Here is an 18847-nt window from a genome sequence, read left to right on the forward strand (position 1 = left end):
TCTAGAGTCTCAGCAAAGATACAGGAATAGGGAATTTCTCATGAAATTCCAGCTATTTGCCTACCTCTTTTCATTAGGAAAGTGATGCTGGGAAAGCAAAGTTAGTGAAAATCCTCAGTAAACCCCTCCAGCATACAAATACACTTCCTTCTTTTGGAAGTGTAATTTATCTTTTGCTCCATGAGCTACTATTACAATTATTGGACTAATCTGGTAATAGAACAAGAAATGGAATGATGAGGGATTTGAGGGATTTGCACACAGTAGAAAGGGAGATGGTCTGAACAAGACTATGTGTGTGCATGGGTGTATGTGTGTGTGTATGTATGTATGTATGATGTATGATGTATATATGTATGTATGTATGTATATATGTATGTATGTGGGGTCGTGGTCATATACAGCAGGACCAGGCTGAGATTCTAAGATAGTGATAGTGATACAATGGCACTTGGTTATGACATAAAGAAAAAGCTCATTAAAAAGGGAAGTTCTTAGAATTCTGGGAAGTTTCTGTACCTAGATAGAGTTTTCCTAGAGAAATACATTTGAATAAAGTTCTCAGTTTAGAAGGAATTTATTTTGTTTAATCATGAAGGCCTTTTCAAAATGATCCTAAATGATTTGGAGGTATTACCTCAGGAAACCCCCACGTTGAAACTATTCCTTGCACTGTCTTATTTTACATGCCTGCCGATCGGGTCTATAAAAGGTCTATTTCCTACATGTTTGGATAATGTGTTCTGAGGCATTTTTAACTGAGAAATCCATAGATGTTCCCAAGGATTCAAGGAGAACCCTAAAGAAATTGTACTAACTTAGAAATTTCGTATATGAAGACTTGTAGCCTGTAAGATCCCTTTTATCACGGTAATGAAAAATTTTCCAAGTTGTGAAAGTCAAATGTAAAGGAAAGATGCTTCATAAAAGTGGTAACATGAGTTTTGTCAGGCAGTAGGCTTCCCAGATACCCATAGTGCTTTTGATGCTTTTCAAACTACTCTTTAGATTCTTTCAAAATGGCCAGATGTGTGTGTGCCTGCATGCATGCTATTTCTTTAGTTGCAATTCTGGGTGGAGATTTTTAGATTATATTGATTTTTTTCCATGTCCTTCTGGACTTTGACAGGATCAAATTAGTTTATTTTTCATACTTGCAAACGGCACATCCATTTAATTTTTCCATTCCAACGTTAGCTTATTTTTTGCTAATTGCAGTCATGATTCAATTTTATCTTTGGTTTTGGCATGGGGAAAGCACTGCCTCATTAGCGCATGCCTGTTTTCCCTGCCCTGCTCTCCTCCAAAAGAACAGCAAGGCCATCCGAGATGCCATTACTGTATTTACTGAGCTAGATACTCCCTTCCCAGTGCAACTTGAAGGTTTTCCCAGAATGTTTTTGGCACTTCATGATTGACTTTCCTTCAGAACCTTGAGAAGAGGACATGAAGGAAACAGAAGAACAGATGTTACAACTTAAGGAGGCACTTCAGATTGTTGTACTGCAGAACACATGAATTCTAAGTACAACATTGGAGTGAGCTTTGACCCTTCTGACTGTGAGAACTTCAGTGAGTTACATTACCTTTAGGAGACTTTACTCATCTGTAAAATGGGACTGACCTATTGAAAGCGTGAATATCACATGTCTATTCCATATATTTCCATGGTTGGGTGTATTTTTGATTAATCCAATTATGAAAAAATGGGTTAAAAATCCATGTCCCCCCCACACACACTTCCAGCTATCAACTGTATCAACTGTCTAGTTATTGGAGGGTTCTAGATTTAGGTCTTGCCTTCCCAACTTGATTATTGACTTCTGGAGTAAACAGACCAGGAGAAGATAGAGAATGCATTGTTGTCATAGCACTATATGACATTTTGGCCTGTAGGATTGTGTCTCCTTCCTGTAGCTGGGATAGTTTCCGCCTCAGTGTGATAAGATTGGCAGAGTTGTGGGTAGGGGAGGCATAAATTGATTGTATCTTTCCTGTTCTTTGTCACCAACTCCCAACTCTACAGTTTGAGTAGCACAGAAAATAGAAAACTGACATAGATGGTCTTTTGCAAATTCCTGGTTTTGCATATAACTTTAAAAAACACAGTGTACTTTAAATTTCATGGCAAAGAAACGATTCCATCTATATGTGTAAAACTGCTCAACGTTTTCTGTACACTAGCTCTTTTAAGCACAAGTGCCATGCTTTAAACCTTCCAGTGTCACACTGCTGAGGACTAAGTATCTCCGTTCAGAGCAGAGGTCAAACATTTGCTTATCTGGGATCTCTTGTGTGATTTCTTGATAGTTCCGTTTGTAAGCCAGATCCTATAGTGGCCCCAAATGATTCCTTGTCTGATCTCTTTGTGAGCCTGTAGATTGATCTGTTGTAAGCAATAAAATAGTATGTCAGTTCTGGGATTAGGTTATAAAAATCTGATCTTCCATCTGGATTTCAGTCCCTCCTTTTTTCTCTGATCACTTGATCTGAGGGATTCGTGTCATGAACAACCCTCTGAGGATACCCACAGGGGAAAGAATCTGGGACCTGCAAGCCCTACGTGTCTAGGAGAATATGCTCCTATTTCTTCCTAAAATGGCTGATGATAAACACTGGTGAAATTATCTAAGAATTGAGTTTTCTTTCTGGGAAGGTAGTTTTGTTGTTAATTACTGTGGCAATTTTTTTCATAGATAAAATGAACAATTAATTGGTCACTTTTAGTTGTTTAGCCTTTCAATGGGATGAATCCATTTCATCTGTTGTCAACTTAATAAATACAAAATTACACATATTTTTAATGAGTTTGTGGGTTTTGTGCGGTGGGGGGGGGGGATACTAAGGCTTAAACCCGAGGCTTTGTGCTTGCTAAGCAGGTATTCTAATGTTTAGCCATGGGTTTTTTTTTTTTTTTTCCAATTCCAACAGTGACTCAGACTTTTCTGCCCGAGGCTGACCTGCAACCACAATCCTTCCACTCAGCCTCTGGTTGCACAAGCCCTTGCACCCAGTTACGGATTGTAAAGAGGTCTTGGGGATTTCTCTGCCAGAGCTGGACTCAAATAGTAACCCTCTTAATCTCAGCAATGCAAGTGTCTAGAATTACAAGCGAGAGGCCCAGGCACTGGCCTCTTTTATGGTTTTACAGTACATAAAAATTCTCAATAAAATTTCTCCTTGCATCTTTGATAGTAGTTATTCCACCTTTTTTACTGTCCCTTATATTAGACTAGGTAGAGGCATGTCAATTTAACTTTTCAGAGTACTGGGCTTTGATTTTGTTACTTTTCTGTATGTTATTTTTACTTGGTTTCATTGGTTTCTTTTTAAATTTTTTTAAAGATTCCTTGAATCATAGTTGTATACAATAAAGCACACACATATAAGCCTTACACTATGGTGCATTTTTATGTTATAGACCCAGAAAAGTAGCACTGCAGTCAGGATAATGAATATTTCTCTCATTTCCAAAAGTTTCCTAGCTTGCCTTTGCAATCTGTTTTTCTGTGATACCTACGGTCCTTTAGACAATCAGGGACCTGAGTGTTGCTGTTACAGGTTAGTTCGTTTTCTTTCTTTTTTTCCTTAGTCCGGGGGCTTGAACTCAAGGCCTAGCTGGGCTTTGTCCCCGAGCCTCTTGGTGTTCAAGGCTAGCACTCGATCATTTGGCCCACATCATCATTTCTGACATTTTCCCCAGTAGCTTATTGAAGATAAGAGTCTCATGGGTTTTCCTGCCCAGGCTGGCTTTGAACCATGATCCTCAGATCTCAACCTCCTGAGTAGTTAGGATTACAAGTGCGAGCCATGGATTCTCATTTCGTTTTTCTTTCTTATTTCATATTTCTTTTTACATATTTCTTTTCAGTAAATGGTAATAAGTGAATATAGTTCATTTTTTTCCATTTTATCTCAGTGGTCAAACTTATAGCCACATATTTCTTCATAATAATCTCTTCTTCACATAATAATTTACAGACTGTGTATACACATTTATTTATTTTTATTTATTTATTTTTTTTGCCAGTCCTGGGCTTGAGCTCAGGGCCTGAGCACTGTCCTTGGATTTTTCTCAAGGCTAGAACTTGAGCCTCAGCACCACTTCTGGCTTTTTCTAAGTATGTGGTACCAAGGAATCGAACCCAGGTCTTCGTGCATGCTAGGCAAGCACTCTACCACTAGGCCAAACTCCCGGCTCTGCACATTTATTTTTAAAAAATGAATGTTGAAGCCTGCTGGGTTCCAGTGGCTCACTCCCATAATCCTAGCTACTCGGGAGGCTGAGAGCTAGGATCACAGTTCATAGCCAGCTGAGGCAGGAAAGTCTGTGAGTCTCTTACCTCCAGTGAAATCACAGAAAAAGCCAAAAGTAAGCACAGGGAAGCTCCAGGACAGGGCCCAGGCTCCATGTTTAAGTCTCAGAACTAGCAAAAAAAAAAAAAAAAAAGAATCTTGACTAATTTGAACTATATCATTTTAATGTATAATTTGGATGTATTCTGAGTGTTGTTGAATTGTTCTTAAACTAAAGAAGTAAAATTCTTCTAAATTTACAAATTCAATTCATTGGCTTTATGGAGCTTTTACAGTGTTCCTTTGGGTGTGAATTATTCCTTATCTTCCCGCTATTTTTGGTTGTGGTGGTGGTTTTGTTTTGTTTTTTCGTCCCCACTGCTTTTTGAACCTGGGTCTTCGTGCATGCTAGGCAAACATTCTACCACTAGGCTAAACTCCCAGCCCTCCCCACTGCTCTTTTTTCCTCTTTATTTTTTGGCTACACATATGTTTTTCATTAATTATATAAGAAATGAGTTTATGATTATGTTTGTGCACCTGGACCCTGAAATAGGCTCATTCTTCTTGAGCTTAATCCTGTTGTCTATTTTTTATTAACAGAAAAAGAAGATAGAGATGGGGGAAATAAAAGGAAGGAATCAAGAACAGCTTTTTAATGTTTTAACCTCCAGTAAGCATTGGGCAAATTGGATAACTCTTAATTGGGATTTCTGGTTCAACAATAGTGCTCTGATATATTTGTATTAGAACTCTACAAACTTCTGAGTCTCAAAAACCTGAGTGTAGAAGTAGAAATCTGGACTGTGTTTTCACTGGGCTGAATTTGTTAGAGATAGCTTTATTTCTGGAGGTGGCCTTCAATTGTTTTCTTACATTTTAATAATGGAATTTTAAATGTAAAGAGGCATGCTCACTTCCATGGCTGCTGCCATGATTCAGTTTGTGCCATATGAGTTTTTCCGTTGGGTTGATGCCAACAGAGCAGTCAACTTCCTCTACTGCCAGTAATCTAAGAGAAAGACACACACATCTGCTCTTGTCCTCCTCTTTTTCCTCCTCCTCCTCTTTCTCCTTTTCTTCTCACCATGTTCCCCCACCAATAGAAAGATCTAGAACATCTTTTACAACATCCTCTGAAAGATGATTTATTAACATCATGGAGAATTATTTCAGATACCTGAAAATGTCTCCCCTAACTATAAAAATGCTTTTTTACAAATTTTCACACTATTTTAGCTATTACATTGGAGGAATACCATTAGGGCTTTGTCAACAATTCTACTCAATAATATCTAATACCATTTGATCTATACTTTTACTTGTTTCTTTTGTGTGCTTCCAATTTTCTTTGATTATCTTTTTAATAATTTTTCCTAGAAATGGAATCTAGTGTCCTTGCATAGTAAACTACCTAAAATTTGATGTTAATGTAAATCCAAATTGGATTGATGTCTTCATCAGTGCCTCTCTGTAATAACAGCTTTTCTTCACCGTTAACTTCCTGAGTCTCTCCTTTTTTCCCTGTCTTCTGAGTTTCCAGACTGCTCATTCTACTGAGTTCCTTCTTTCCTAAGTATTAAAAGTACCCAGAGCTCAGCACTTGAACCAATTCTCCATCTATCCCACTTCCCTGGAGGGGCCAATCCCTTCCCCTAGCCTCACACACTTGCTTTGATGCCTAATTGGTATTTCAGACTTAACATATCAAAAACAAAATTTCATATCTTTGCTTCCACCTAAGTTGTTGATGCCAGAAGCTTATTTACTGTCAAATCCTATTAAGTTCTACCTTGGAAGCATATCCAGAATTGCAGCCTTCATGACTACTGTCTTTCTGCAAAATGGCAAAACAAAATAGGGCTGAGAACAGTGAGTTTCAGTGTCTTATCCGCTAGAGACTGAGGTCAGAGACTATACTCAAAGTTTCCTGAGAAAAGGAATAAAATCTCTCTCATGCTTTCACTGTTCAGTCCAATGCCTAGCAAACATAGGTTGGTGCTCATATCGATTATTTGTTGAATGAACATGAAAGTGAAGTAGAAGCTAGATTATTTTTTTCATATAGTTATATCTCCTTCATTTCACCACCTCAACCCACCCCTGTCATGCCCACTCTTAATTCATCTACTATTTTTGTCTTTATTTTTAGTAGTTCTTAATATGCTTTTACCTGCTCCTCCCCCATGGTTCTCCCTTCCTCCAACTTGCCTTTCTCCTATATTTCCCCCAGAATATTTCAAATCACAGTCCTTCTGAAAAGCTTTAGAAAGTGATTTGAGGGGTTTTGTTTTGAAGGTTTTTTGATCATGGGGCTGGAACTCAGAGCCTGGGCTGTGTTCAGCTCAAGGCTACTGCTCTACCACTTTAAGCCATAGCTCTACTTCATTTTCCGGTGGTTAATTGGAGATAAGCGTCTTCAAGAGAAGTTATTCTGGTCAGGCTTCAGGGAAGCTGTTAGCTACTTTTTTGTTTTTTGTCAGTTGTGGGGCTTGTACTCTGGGCCTGAGTGCTGTCCCTATGCTCTTCAACTCAAAGCTAGTGCTCTAGCACTTTGAGCCACAGAGCCATTTCCAGTTTTCTGGTGGTTAATTGAAGATAAGAGTCTCACAGGATTTAAGGTCCAGGCTGGCTTTGAACGATGATCCTCAGACCTCAGCTTCCTGAGTAGCTAGGATTACAGGCATGAGCACCAGCACCCGGCTCTGTTAACTACTTTTTTTTTTTGCCAGTCCTGGGGCTTGAACTCAGGGCCTGAGCACTGTCCTTGAGCTTAGGCTAATGCTCTATGACTTGAGCCAAAGCACCATTTCCAGCTTTTCTTTGCCTATGTGGTACCGAGGAATCAAACCCAGGTCTTTGTGGAGGCTAGGCAAGCACTCTACCACTAGGCCAAACTCCTAGCCCCTGTTGGCTACTTTCTACTAAAAGTAAAAAGCAAAAACTAAATACTGTCCTAAGATGCCTTGCCTTTCATAGTGTCATTAACCCACTGGAAAAGTGGCAGGCTCTGCTTGCCATCTTCATTAAATCATTGAAGAGCTGTGTTAATCAGAACTTGTAAATACTCACCAGGCCATATAAAGAGGATAGGTTGTAGGTTATAATCTTAGTTTTCCCTCATTTCCACACTATGAGAGACTGGAAGAAACACATTGCCATTGCATGCTAAGTGAAAATAAATACTTCAGAGTCATCTTAATGTGGAATATATTTTTAAGCAGGAAGCGCTGATTGGGGTTGCAATTTGAAAAGATATGTTTATAGAAGGAAACAAAACACAAAAAAAACCTGAGTGTTGAGATGCTTATTGTGGCATATAAAACTCTTTAAACCAATGCTTATATATCCATGCATATAAGTACATATATGTATATATCATCAGCAAAAACACTACTGTGGCATTTGAAGATGTACACTGTTCTATATTTCCTGGCCCACTGTAAACAACAATTTTACAAACCTTTGTCTTAACTCTGACCATTTGACTGGGTCTGCAGCATCCAGTCCTTTCCAAGGGCCAACTATATAAGCAGTCATGTTTAACAACCGTCGTCTTAGAGTTGATTTGTGCCATGTGACCTGTTCCAGGGACAGTCCCTCGGCCGGCATCGACACGTGTGCATTCCTGTCATCATTTGTGTGCTCCAACAGGACTCTGCTGATCGACGGCCAAGTGGAGCTCAAAAGAGGCCTGCAGAGGCAGGAGCGGCACCTCTTCCTCTTCAACGATCTGTTCGTGGCAACCAAAATTAAGTGAGTGTATTGCGAGCCTCTTTTCGCGTTATTGTAAAATTGCATCTCCACTAATAGAGCTACTACTCGAAGCTTATGAAAAGAATGTCTGACCTTCTGCTGTGATAGCGCACATTTGGAATTTTCTGTTTGGTTTGCTTTGGGGGGAGAAAAGAGGGCTAGAGTTTTTCTTTGGTATCTTGTTAAATAACTTGTCCCCCCAAAACGTTATTGGGTTCCTATTTGTGCCAGGACCCAAATACATGTACATGGTGAAGAAGTCATTCTCTTTTGTAGCTTAACCTCTAATGTAAGAGCTTTATATTTTATGGGGCGGGGGGGATGAGAACTTACATTTTTCTAAAATAAAACAACAACCAAGAAGAGCCAGTCTCTGCAGTACCAAACCTGTGCCTGTCATGGCCCTTCTCATCCTGGACGTTTGACTTTGCTGAAGTACTTTGAGACGAGCACTTCACAGTTCCAGTCACAAGGGCGGGTAGAAGGGCGCATGTGCACTTGGTATTTTCTCAGCTTATCTTCAGGCTTCCTTCGGAAACCACTTTTCAGGCTCAGGAGCAAGTTGCAGGGGGTAATGATGACTCCTGTGGCCACATTTTTTTTTTTAATGTGAGTTAAGTTGGAGCAGGTGCAGCGGGGAAATGTGTGAGAGCGCCCCTTTTATTGCTCCAATATTACATTCGTTCTGTTCTGTGTTGGATGTTGACCGTATTTGCTGGAAATTGTTTCGAGTCTTATCATTCTTTCCTGTACGAAATTGGAACACATATTCAAGCCAGATGGGGCCTCCCCAACCATTCTTGATATTCATTAGAAAGATAAATAGTTTCTCCAATAAAATTAGGGACTTTCATTTTTTTTAATGATGGGATCTGTTTTACAAGCATTTAATTATTTAGAAGGCAGCTGGTTTTCTCTGTTATGAGCCCCGGGCCAGCCTGGGGCCATGGTTCTCTTTCCTGTGTCTTACTGCAGTTGGAATTGCACTGCATAACCGCTTCTTGCCTCTGATGGACTCTTGCTAACTTTTAACCACGATCATCTCAAGTAGTTGAAATTAAAGACAGGAGCTAGCATGTCAGCTTAGTTCACCTAATTTTATATACATCCATGTTCCTAACATTTTTCTCTCCCGTCTCCATAATAAGCAAATAGTCTTACCAAGAAAGTCTTTCCTATTCTAGGAAATAAAATCACAGAAAAGGAAACAAGGAACATTTTGTTTCCAGTTGCCATTGTTGCTGTTATTGTTTTCTTTCTCTTCTGTCTTGTCTGTTTGTACTTGGGAGGATAAAGGAGAAAACATAAAAGGTGGAACACAGATGAGCAAATACAACAGTGATACTCACTAGACACCTTGGAAAATGAACTGGATATCTTGTGAATGGGGACAGGAGGGAAAAACAAAGAGAATGAAAGAATTGTACTCATTATTCATTATTTGATTCATGTAACTGTAACTCCTCATATATCAATAATAATTTTTTAAAAAGCCTTTAGTTCTCTGGATAGATAAGAAAATAGACCAAAGATAGAAGATGGAATGGGAGGGTAGTGATCAAGAACTGAGTGAGGTGGGGGAGGGACATGGGGACCAAGACATGTGGAAGGGTATCAATGTATGTGAATTAATGCACCTTCTATCTGGCAAATATCATGTAACCCTTTTACTACTCCCTCCCCAGTTTAGATTGCAGCTCTGATACGTAAGCTATTTGGCTTTTGGTAACATAGTCTCTTGCCCATTTGCTTATGTATAAGAGGTTCTAAATTTCTTTGGGTATTTTTTTAAATACTTATCAGTGTTTTTGAACTAGTCTCAGACCTATCATGAGTGTGACATGTGTCAATGAGGTCAAAAATATGTGATGTTTTCACATCAGAGGGCCTAAGGGAGGCTCAGGGAGAAATTGTCAAAAAGCAATTTTACTGCTGATTAAAAGTAGGTCATCTTCCAGGTCCCCAGAGATGAATGTTAATCATGTCAATTCTATTCTCTTTCTCTTTTTATTCTTTTCTAGTTTAGGTTCTAATTTTAGGTTGTAGGTTCTAATTTTAGGTTGTAGGTTTTTTGTTTTGTTTGGGGGCTTGTTTTTTTGTGGCTTTTTTTTTTTGGTCTTTTTTGCCAGAACACAAGAGAAAATGGCCAAACCAAAAAAAATTTTTTAAAGAGAAAAAGAAAGGAAGAAGTTAAAATAACTTGTTTTTAATAAATGCTGGAAAGTCTTGCTACAACTCAGTTCAAAGCTGTATTACAAAAGCCTGTATTTCTAAAGGAGGCAGTTCTTTAATACATCTGACATAAGATGGCAATTTTTTTCAACATGTCAATAAATTATACAGCCACTCAAGTATTTTTTTAAAGTAATGAAATGATAATTTTTGTAGTAGCAGGTGGAAATTTCAGGTAAGTGTTTGACCCAAATCTATAATGCTCAATGTATCAAAAAATAGTGTGGCCAGTTTATGAATATTTTCTGTCACAAATGCAGGCCTAAGGAATGAACCTTTCATCCAGAGTTTTAAAGGCCAACCATGTCAGAATCTACTGTGACAGCCACCTAAAACTGAAACACTCATGCATTGCCCATAATTATACCAACTTACAATAAGAATCCCTTGTAAAGCTAAAATAATGAAATAATTAAAAGATACTGTTGTTCTTTTGTGTGTGTGTGTGTGTGTGTGTGTATCTCCTGGGGTTTGAACTCAGGCCTGGTCCCTGTCCCTCAGCTGCTTTTGCTCAAGGCTAGTGCTCTACCACTTAAGCCATAGCTCCACTTCCAGCTTTTTAAAGTAGGTAATTGGAGATAAGAGTCTCACAAACTCTTCTTTCCCTGGGGCTGGCTTCAAACCTTGATCCTCAGATCTCAGCCTCCTGAGTAGCTAGGCACGAGCCACTGACAGCTGGCTACTTGTCTGTCTTTAAGAAAAGCAGCCTTATTTGGAAGATGAAGTTATCAGCACGCTAACTTGAGCAGCCAGGCGGTACAAGGAAGCTTCTGGAAATCCTTCATTTGATGTCTTCTAAAAACACATTCCCACATACCTTGCTCTGTAATGAGACTTCCAATTTCAGCCTGGAGTGGGGCAAAGAGATGTTCTTGTCTTTGGAGGAGGGATGGGTAAGACTGATCAAGAGAGATTGTATTATACACTGTTTTGCTAAATGGCAACTCCTTGCATAGCAACTTAAAGATAACAGTAATGAATAATAGTAAAAAGAACGGTACCTTTCTATGCATTGTTTTGATATTAGAAGCAGTAGTCTGAAAAACATCCTACAGTTACAACTTGTCCTTACAAGGTGGGCTTACAACCAGTTTTGTTTTTGTCTTTCTAGGCACAACAATAACTTTAAGATAAAAAATAAGATAAAATTGACTGACATGTGGACAGCTGGCTGTGTGGATGAAGTGGGAGAAGGCCACACCAGTGCCACCAAGTCCTTTGTCCTCGGCTGGCCCACGGTGAATTTCGTGGCTACTTTCAGGTAAGAAGAACAGAAGAACCACAGCTCATCCTCTTCTTTGCTTGGATTGGCTACAATCCAAACAAATTTTGTCCCTCTAATTTTTTTTAAGGAAAAACCTTGTGTCTGATTAGGTATTGTAAGTTAATTACTCACATGCCTTATTTTTTTCAATTTATGCCTTTCAATTATAATATTTTAAAACAAATGATAAATATCGAGAACTTTTAGAGTTATTTTCTTGGCGTGGCCAGAAATATTTTTTTTGAAAGTCCTGGGGCTTGAACTCAAGGCCTGGGCACTGTCCTGGGTTTTTTCAAGGCTAGCACTCTACCAGTTGAGCCACAGCACCACTTCCAGCTTTTTTTTTTTTTAATGCATGTGGATCTGTATGCATGCAACAAAAGCACTCTACCACCAGGCCAAACTCCTGGCCCATACTAGAGATATTTTTGTGAATGGGCTCTACTAGAACAACTAGAAAATGAGCGTGGAATCAAGTGGTCAGATCTCTAGTAATCTTCCTGCTTACCACAGTATCTGGGCATTTGTTTTATCTACTGGTCATTAAGCCTTATCCGTCTTTGCAAGCAATTGAAAGACATCTTCAAGCAACACTTAAAAAATAATCCATTCTAAGTTTGAGGAATGGGTTTTCCCAGCTATTACTCCCAGACTTTCCAAAGCAATAGGGTTGTGTTAGCAAACAAATTAAATACTGTGTATTACTGAGTTCTCTGTATTGTCTGTCTGATTCAGTGTCTGTAGAGATATACAATCAGAAGTGAATTATGATGTTCAGGAGTAAATTATTTTCCTACGACTCAAGCTGAAGCCTAGAATGTGGTGAATTATATTCATGAATCCAGAATATGTGCCTAGATATGACTGGTTAGAATTTGTTGATTCACACCTATGCTTTCCAGCAACTGTATCCATACTCTAGTCTTTGTTTTACACATCAAGGCAAATATACATGGCATGCATTTGAGGCCTTTTGTTCTACTTCTCCTTATAGTACCAACAAAACTATTCAGGCATCATCCTGAAACCAGACAACTAAAACATCTTCCAAACTGTAAATCTTTTAATAAGGGACAGGCATGCCATTAAGTTCTGTTATGTACTACTGGCCTACCACAAGATTTTAGGAGCTTATTTGGAAAAAGCATGTTGTTGGGGGTCATTTTCTACATATTTGTTTTTGGTAAAAGAGGTTTCTACAGATATTATCACTTCCATAAATTCCAGATTATCTTTTTAATGAAAGAATTCTATGCAGCTTCCAGAGGGAGAAAATGTGGGGACGTGTTTTCTTCATTTACTTTTGTTCAAACCATGGTTTTTTAGCCAAGTGGTTAAGGTTTGCATCATTAATAATGTCATGTAGGTGACACGGATCCCTTAATGTGATGAAGAGAGCAATTCACCCTTGCCAGGTTTCCCTCCCAGCAAAAATAAAAATCCTGATGTAGCCATGAGAAAACCATCTGCCAAATACAAATTAAAGTACAGTCTGTAAAATACCTGTATTACTCAACACTGTGAAGACTGGTGCTGTGATTCAAAGTGGTAGAGTGCTAAACTAGAGCTGAAGAGCTCAGAGGCGGCGCCCAGGCCCAGAGTTCAAGCCACACTAGAGACACACACACATATACAGAAACTGGCCTAAACCAGTTCTGAGGAGACACAATACGCAAATGTTATATAGTATTGGGTTGGCTTCAAGAATAGAAAAAGACCACTATCGAAAAACTGACAAAATTCGAATCGTGTCAAGAGTTTATTTTTAATGTGAGTGCCATGTACAGAATACAAGAGGGCACGAATATGATCAATGTATATTGTATGCATATCTTGACAGAGTGCCAGAAAAGCCCACACTGTACAATTAATGTAAACTAACAAATATAAATTAAATTTTGAAATGATTTTCATCTCTCAACATGAACTGGAGGCATTCTGCCTCTGGTATGGCAGAGTACAATCTTAGTGAACTCGCCAGCCTATAGATAACAGCTCTCAAATCTGAGCAAAGTACAAACAGTAGTACTTTACCTAAGGGTTCTGGAGAGGGGACAAAAGTTGTGTGATTTGGGAGAAGAGTTGGCACTTAGAAGATGGCATCAACACTCAGGTGAGTTTCTAGTTTTTAAGGGTTTAGGCTGAAGTCATCCCTGAGGGTGCAGGGTTACCTCAACACAAACCCTGAATCTCTCTGGCCTGATGAAGCAAAGTAGAGTCCAAATCAACCAAGGTGAATGGAAAGCAAGGAAACCAGGTAAGTGAAGCTCCCCTGCCTAGGTGTAGACGCTGTTCCGTGCACTAATTGCTGAACCCCACAACTCTCAGAAGGATTCAAAGCTTGAAGCTAAGAACTGGTGAGACAAGAGTGTGTAATTCCATTCCATCGAATTAGTTGTCTGCTGTAACAAAAGCAGCAACACAGTCTTACTACTATAAACTCAGACATTCAGAATAATGTCCAAAGACCACAGAAAATTCCTTGACACATAGAACAGGCAAAGGAAGATCATCAACAGAAGCCGACTCTGAGGTAACTCAGCCCTACATTACCAGAACCTAACTTTTAAGACACTTTTGTTAAAAAAAAAATCTTCCAATTGAAATTATTGGGAAAAAAAAAAACGGTAAATCTTGGCAGAGAAACAGAATAACTGAGGAAAGGCTAAATGAAAATTCTACAACTGAAACTTAAGGAACATGTTAACTTTTTCTGTATTTTTTTTTTACAAACTATATGGCTTACAGAATGGAAATGAGTGGTATCAGTGAATTTACTCAGGAAAAAATTTTAGAAGTTGGCATAAATGATTTATGTGATTTAATCTTCCTCTTCCATTTTCTTTGTTGGCAGTTCTCCAGAACAAAAGGACACATGGCTCTCTCTCCTTCAGAGGTATATTTTTTTCAATATTCTGATTTTTAATCTTTAACCTGCGGTAAATGAAATTAAAATCACACACTAAAGAGTTATATCCTCAAACTCTTCCCCTTATCCTTTCTAGAAATTATTCACTTGTCCTCAAAAATAATCTGTTGTGTAGATTATTTACAGCCATAGTTGCAAGTATACAATGTTCTCTTAAAATAAGCCTTTCTAAGAAAGAGAACATCAACATTTGTTTTTAGTCATTTTAGACAGAAATTAAGTCAACTCTTCTGCTTTCTGTCATCTTCATACTACCAATTGGTGCTAATAGTTTCCTTCAGGTTTGTTAAAAGTGCACGATTTTCTACAGTCCACCTCACAATTCGGTTCCCCCTACCATTAAGTATATACACTAAAACAGCCAACTTGAGCTCCTCAGCTAAACCTCAAACCCTCCCTCCTTCCCTCCTCTGTACGCAATGGGAGAGTTCAGATTTACAGCTAAATGGGAAATGAAAAGCCATTGATCTGGGTTGGCCTGGTAAAGTATTGAAATACCTCACACTTAGTAAGAACATGGGGCCAAACCTATTCAGAAAAGGCAGGGAGGCTTTAAGGATAAATATATGTATTATGTATATACACATATACATATATTTATATCACCCACTGGTACCTTAACCAGATTGTGGTTCTAAAACCTCACTTAGCAAAATGCACCTCCCATTTTTTTTTGGTACCCGTGCCTAATGTCCTGTAGAAAGTAGTAGTAGTAGTAATAGCTGCGGTAATTCTCTTTCAACCCATAATGTAATCTGACATGGCTGAGTCTCTCCTGGGTCTTTTTTATGTAGTACTTAAGCCGATTGCAAATGTGATCAAAAGCGATTGATTTTGAAAAGTAAGCCGTCGGTGAATTCCATCTGACTCAGTGTTGTTTTGGGTTGTATTTGATTAGATACATCAATGTAGAGAAAGAGAAGGAGTACCCGAAGAGCATTCCCCTCAAAATCTTCACCAAGGACATTGGGAACTGTGCCTATGTAAGTGTTTCTCAGCCAGTAAATTCCATTTCAAGTCCCTGCCTATGGTAGAGAATGCCATGGAGTCAAGGAGGGAGAAACAGACAGACTTCAGATAAGGTGTGAATGTGCAACTGAAGGGCAAAATACTTCTTCTTGAGTCTGTGCAAATCTTTGTGTGCATGAAGGGAAACCCTAGAGCAAAAGCAGCAAGAGGAGTGTTCACCTAATAGTTCACCTAATAGTGGACAGATTATGGCCCATAAGATGTGTCTTTTCTTTCCCTGGCATCAGTGCTGCTGGGAGCTTTGTGTTAGCACAGGGTAGTTAGTAAACACTTTCTACAGGGAGATATTTCTTATACAGGGAGGTATTCTTCAGTGCCCCCCCTTTGTTTTTTCTTAAGTCAGAGTGCTTCATTCTTTGAGATTTGGGGGATTGAATCACTCAGGTGAAGAAAAAAATGGTTCAACCTGAGGAAGACGGCATTTGCAAGGGATAGCACGCTTTCACCCAGTGCTCCGGTATGACCTTATTAATACCAGTCTGCGTAGTCAGGGGGCTGAAGTTATGATGGTTCAAGAGCAGAGATGTTATGAACAAGTTGGAAACTGTGTGTATTGTGTGTATTGTGTGTGTGTGTGTGTGTGTGTGTGTGCACATGTGTGCTGGTAATAAGGACTTGAACTCAGAGCCTAGATAACTAACTGTGCCTTAATTTTTTTCACTCTTCCGCTTGGTTACCATAGCTCCATTTCTGATTTCTCTTTTTTTGTGGGGAGGGGGTTGTTAAAGTTGGAGATAAAGTGTCTCTCAGACTTTCCTACCCTGGCAGGCGTCAAGTGTTGATCCTCAGATCTCAGCCTCCTGAGTAGCTAGGATTAGAGGTGTGAGCCACCTGTGCTTGGCTGGAAAGTTACATTTTATGATGCTATGGGCTGTCCATCTCAGCAGCAGCTAGATCACATGGAAGAGTTTTGTGGAAAAATACATAGTGTGAATGAGTTATGTTTTGGGCAAAACCAAGCATATGCTTCCATTCTTGAATGAACTACTCACATTTTTATGGTATGAGACTAGCATGATCTGTTTGCTTTGATACAGTAAAAGAGGTAGCTCAGTACGTTAGGACTGTTCCAGGATGAAGTGACACGGCCAATACTTCTAGAAAGAGATCACTCCCCAGTAGTAGTGGTGTATGCGTGAAACATAGACTCTGCACCATTAAAGGCCAAGGATAACCTATCAGTGAATTCTGTTAACCTGGAATGGTAGCGCTACATTTTTCTGTTATTTGTTTACCAGCCAAAGCACTCTACCCACTACAGGTCATTTGTACTGACTCCCAGAGAGGCATGCAGAGAAAAATACACTTCTGTAATTACTATGTGGAGCATGTAAGTCTAATGTTCAGCAAAATTAGCTTAGTAACCAGGTAATTAGAAAGATCCTTTACAAAAGACTTTATGAGAGTGTGTCAAGAGGGATTGTAGACTTGAAAAACAAAAGCAGAAGCCCTCTCTAAAACTGTATTTGGGACAAGAAGAAGCACATTTTCAAATCAATGCATTTAAAATGGTCTTTAAAAAAAGAAAAAAAAAACCATAAAATTCAACTAAAATACAATTTGTGCAGACAAGTAATTGGCCCACAGAGAAGAAAGATTAGACCAGAATGACAACTGATACATTTTCAAGGAGTTCAAGCTTCACTTCTCTATTTTTAATTTCACTTCATTTTTATGCCACTTTTTTATGTATATTAAGTAACCCTTGGCTGTCAGTGCCAGTTGCAGATTTAATATAGCCCTTTTTTACATATAATGTCTCTTATAATTCAGGGGATTCTCTGGATGGCTCAGAACCTTTAAAGTCTTTCTACAGGGCAATTTCATAGCTATTTACAGCACAGAGCTATGATAGGTGTTCATTTCAATGAAAAAGCTGACAGGAGTTTTCTAAAATATTCAGTTCTCACTGATTAAGTCCTCTCATGAAAATCTTAGTAGCCATAAGGGTTAGACACATAGAAAGTATTTAAGATAGTTAAGGGCTTCACATGAATGTTTCTAACCATTTCAGTCTGACTTTACCTTAGCTGATTTTATCTTGTGCAAAGACAGAGAAGCCCACTGCAGTATGCAAATGAGGCAGAGGGGCAGCCTCACTGATTTTGGGTATATGAGAGAGAGAGAGATGCAAAATGGATCCAAGTATTTTTTGCTGAAGCTCTTGAGTTTTTTGAGCTTATGTTCTACAAAAAGACATGTTTTAGTAAAGGACATACTAGATGAAGGGATAAAAGTCATTTAGAAATAAGGGTCTGTGTCCTACTTTAAGTCTCATGCTGTATTCTGTGCACACTTGAAAGTAAGAGTCACGTATGGGTCATTTGGCAATGATTATTTCTTTAATTTCCTTACTTATAGACGCATCTTTTTTTTCTTTCCTCTACAGTCCAAAACTATAACAGTAATGAATTCAGATACAGCAAGTGAAGTTATCAACATGTCATTACAAATGCTAGGAATAACTGTAAGTTACTCTGCTAGATATTTTTATTTTGTTTTGCAACAAGGTGTCAAGGCTGGCCTTGAACTCACAGTCTTTCTGCCTCTACTTCCTAGATCTTAACTATAAAGAAACTTTTGATTCAAAGTAATATTTAGAGAACTTAGATGTACATACATATGTGTGTGTGTATATATATATATATATCCACCCTATTTTGTCCCTCAAATATAGAAAATAAAGGAAAGCTTTATAAGTTCAATTTGTATCTCCTCACCAAAAAAAAAAACTTTACTAGAAAATCCTTCAGAGTTTCAGCCTCCTTTCCCCCTTCCTTCTTGCCATTATTTGACTGTTCTCCTAAGAGTTGGTCTTAGAATAATGAGATTCAGAATAATCTGTTCTGTAGTAGAATTTTTACATCAAGGACAGTGGAAGGTAGGGAGAAAAGAGGCGATGTTATTGGGGAGAGGGTGAATATGATTGTGTAAAAATAGACTAATAGTAAAGCATAGTAAACCCTTTCGTATAATTAATACAAACTTAAAAAAAAAACTAAAAGAATACTCAATCATAGGCCCTATTGACTACAGGTCCTGAAGATAAGATGGTTTATGGGTTATGAGCTTTTAATGAATTTGAAACTCCTTAGAGTGCGGTCTACATTCTTCCCTTTTGTTTTCTGGGGCCATAGTGACCGTGATTGGTGTATGTGAGGATGAGGTAGAAGATTAAGGATCCGGAAGCCCAGCCCATGGCCTCCCTGTCAGCTATTTTAATGGAAGGCAAAGGCTTCTAAGGAACAAAAACAGGAAAGAACCTGAGCATTTTAATTAGTCTCCATGAAAATACTCTCGTGGCATGCTTAGCATCTGCCATAGTATCATTGATGTATTTA

The 18847-nt window shown here is 38.6% G+C and overlaps 1 protein-coding gene across 2 annotated transcripts in view; it reads left to right on the plus strand.

Annotated features, from left to right (window-relative positions):
* Positions 1–18847, plus strand: part of Arhgap20 (Rho GTPase activating protein 20) — a 53471-nt gene that overhangs the window by 17358 nt on the left and 17266 nt on the right. Inside the window, exons 3-7 of one of the 2 annotated variants that reach the window (XM_090319557.1) lie at positions 7888–8052; positions 11396–11545; positions 14403–14444; positions 15376–15460; positions 17896–17973. In XM_090319557.1, coding sequence (XP_090175683.1) covers positions 7888–8052; positions 11396–11545; positions 14403–14444; positions 15376–15460; positions 17896–17973 — 520 coding nt within the window. The remainder of the gene's footprint in view (positions 1–7887; positions 8053–11395; positions 11546–14402; positions 14445–15375; positions 15461–17895; positions 17974–18847) is intronic. The other variant, XM_090319558.1, reaches the window with a different exon arrangement.

The sequence above is a fragment of the Megascapheus bottae genome, chromosome 27 (assembly GCF_031878675.1).
Source record: "Megascapheus bottae isolate mThoBot1 chromosome 27, mThoBot2.hap1, whole genome shotgun sequence".
Classification (NCBI taxonomy): domain Eukaryota; kingdom Metazoa; phylum Chordata; class Mammalia; order Rodentia; family Geomyidae; genus Megascapheus; species Megascapheus bottae.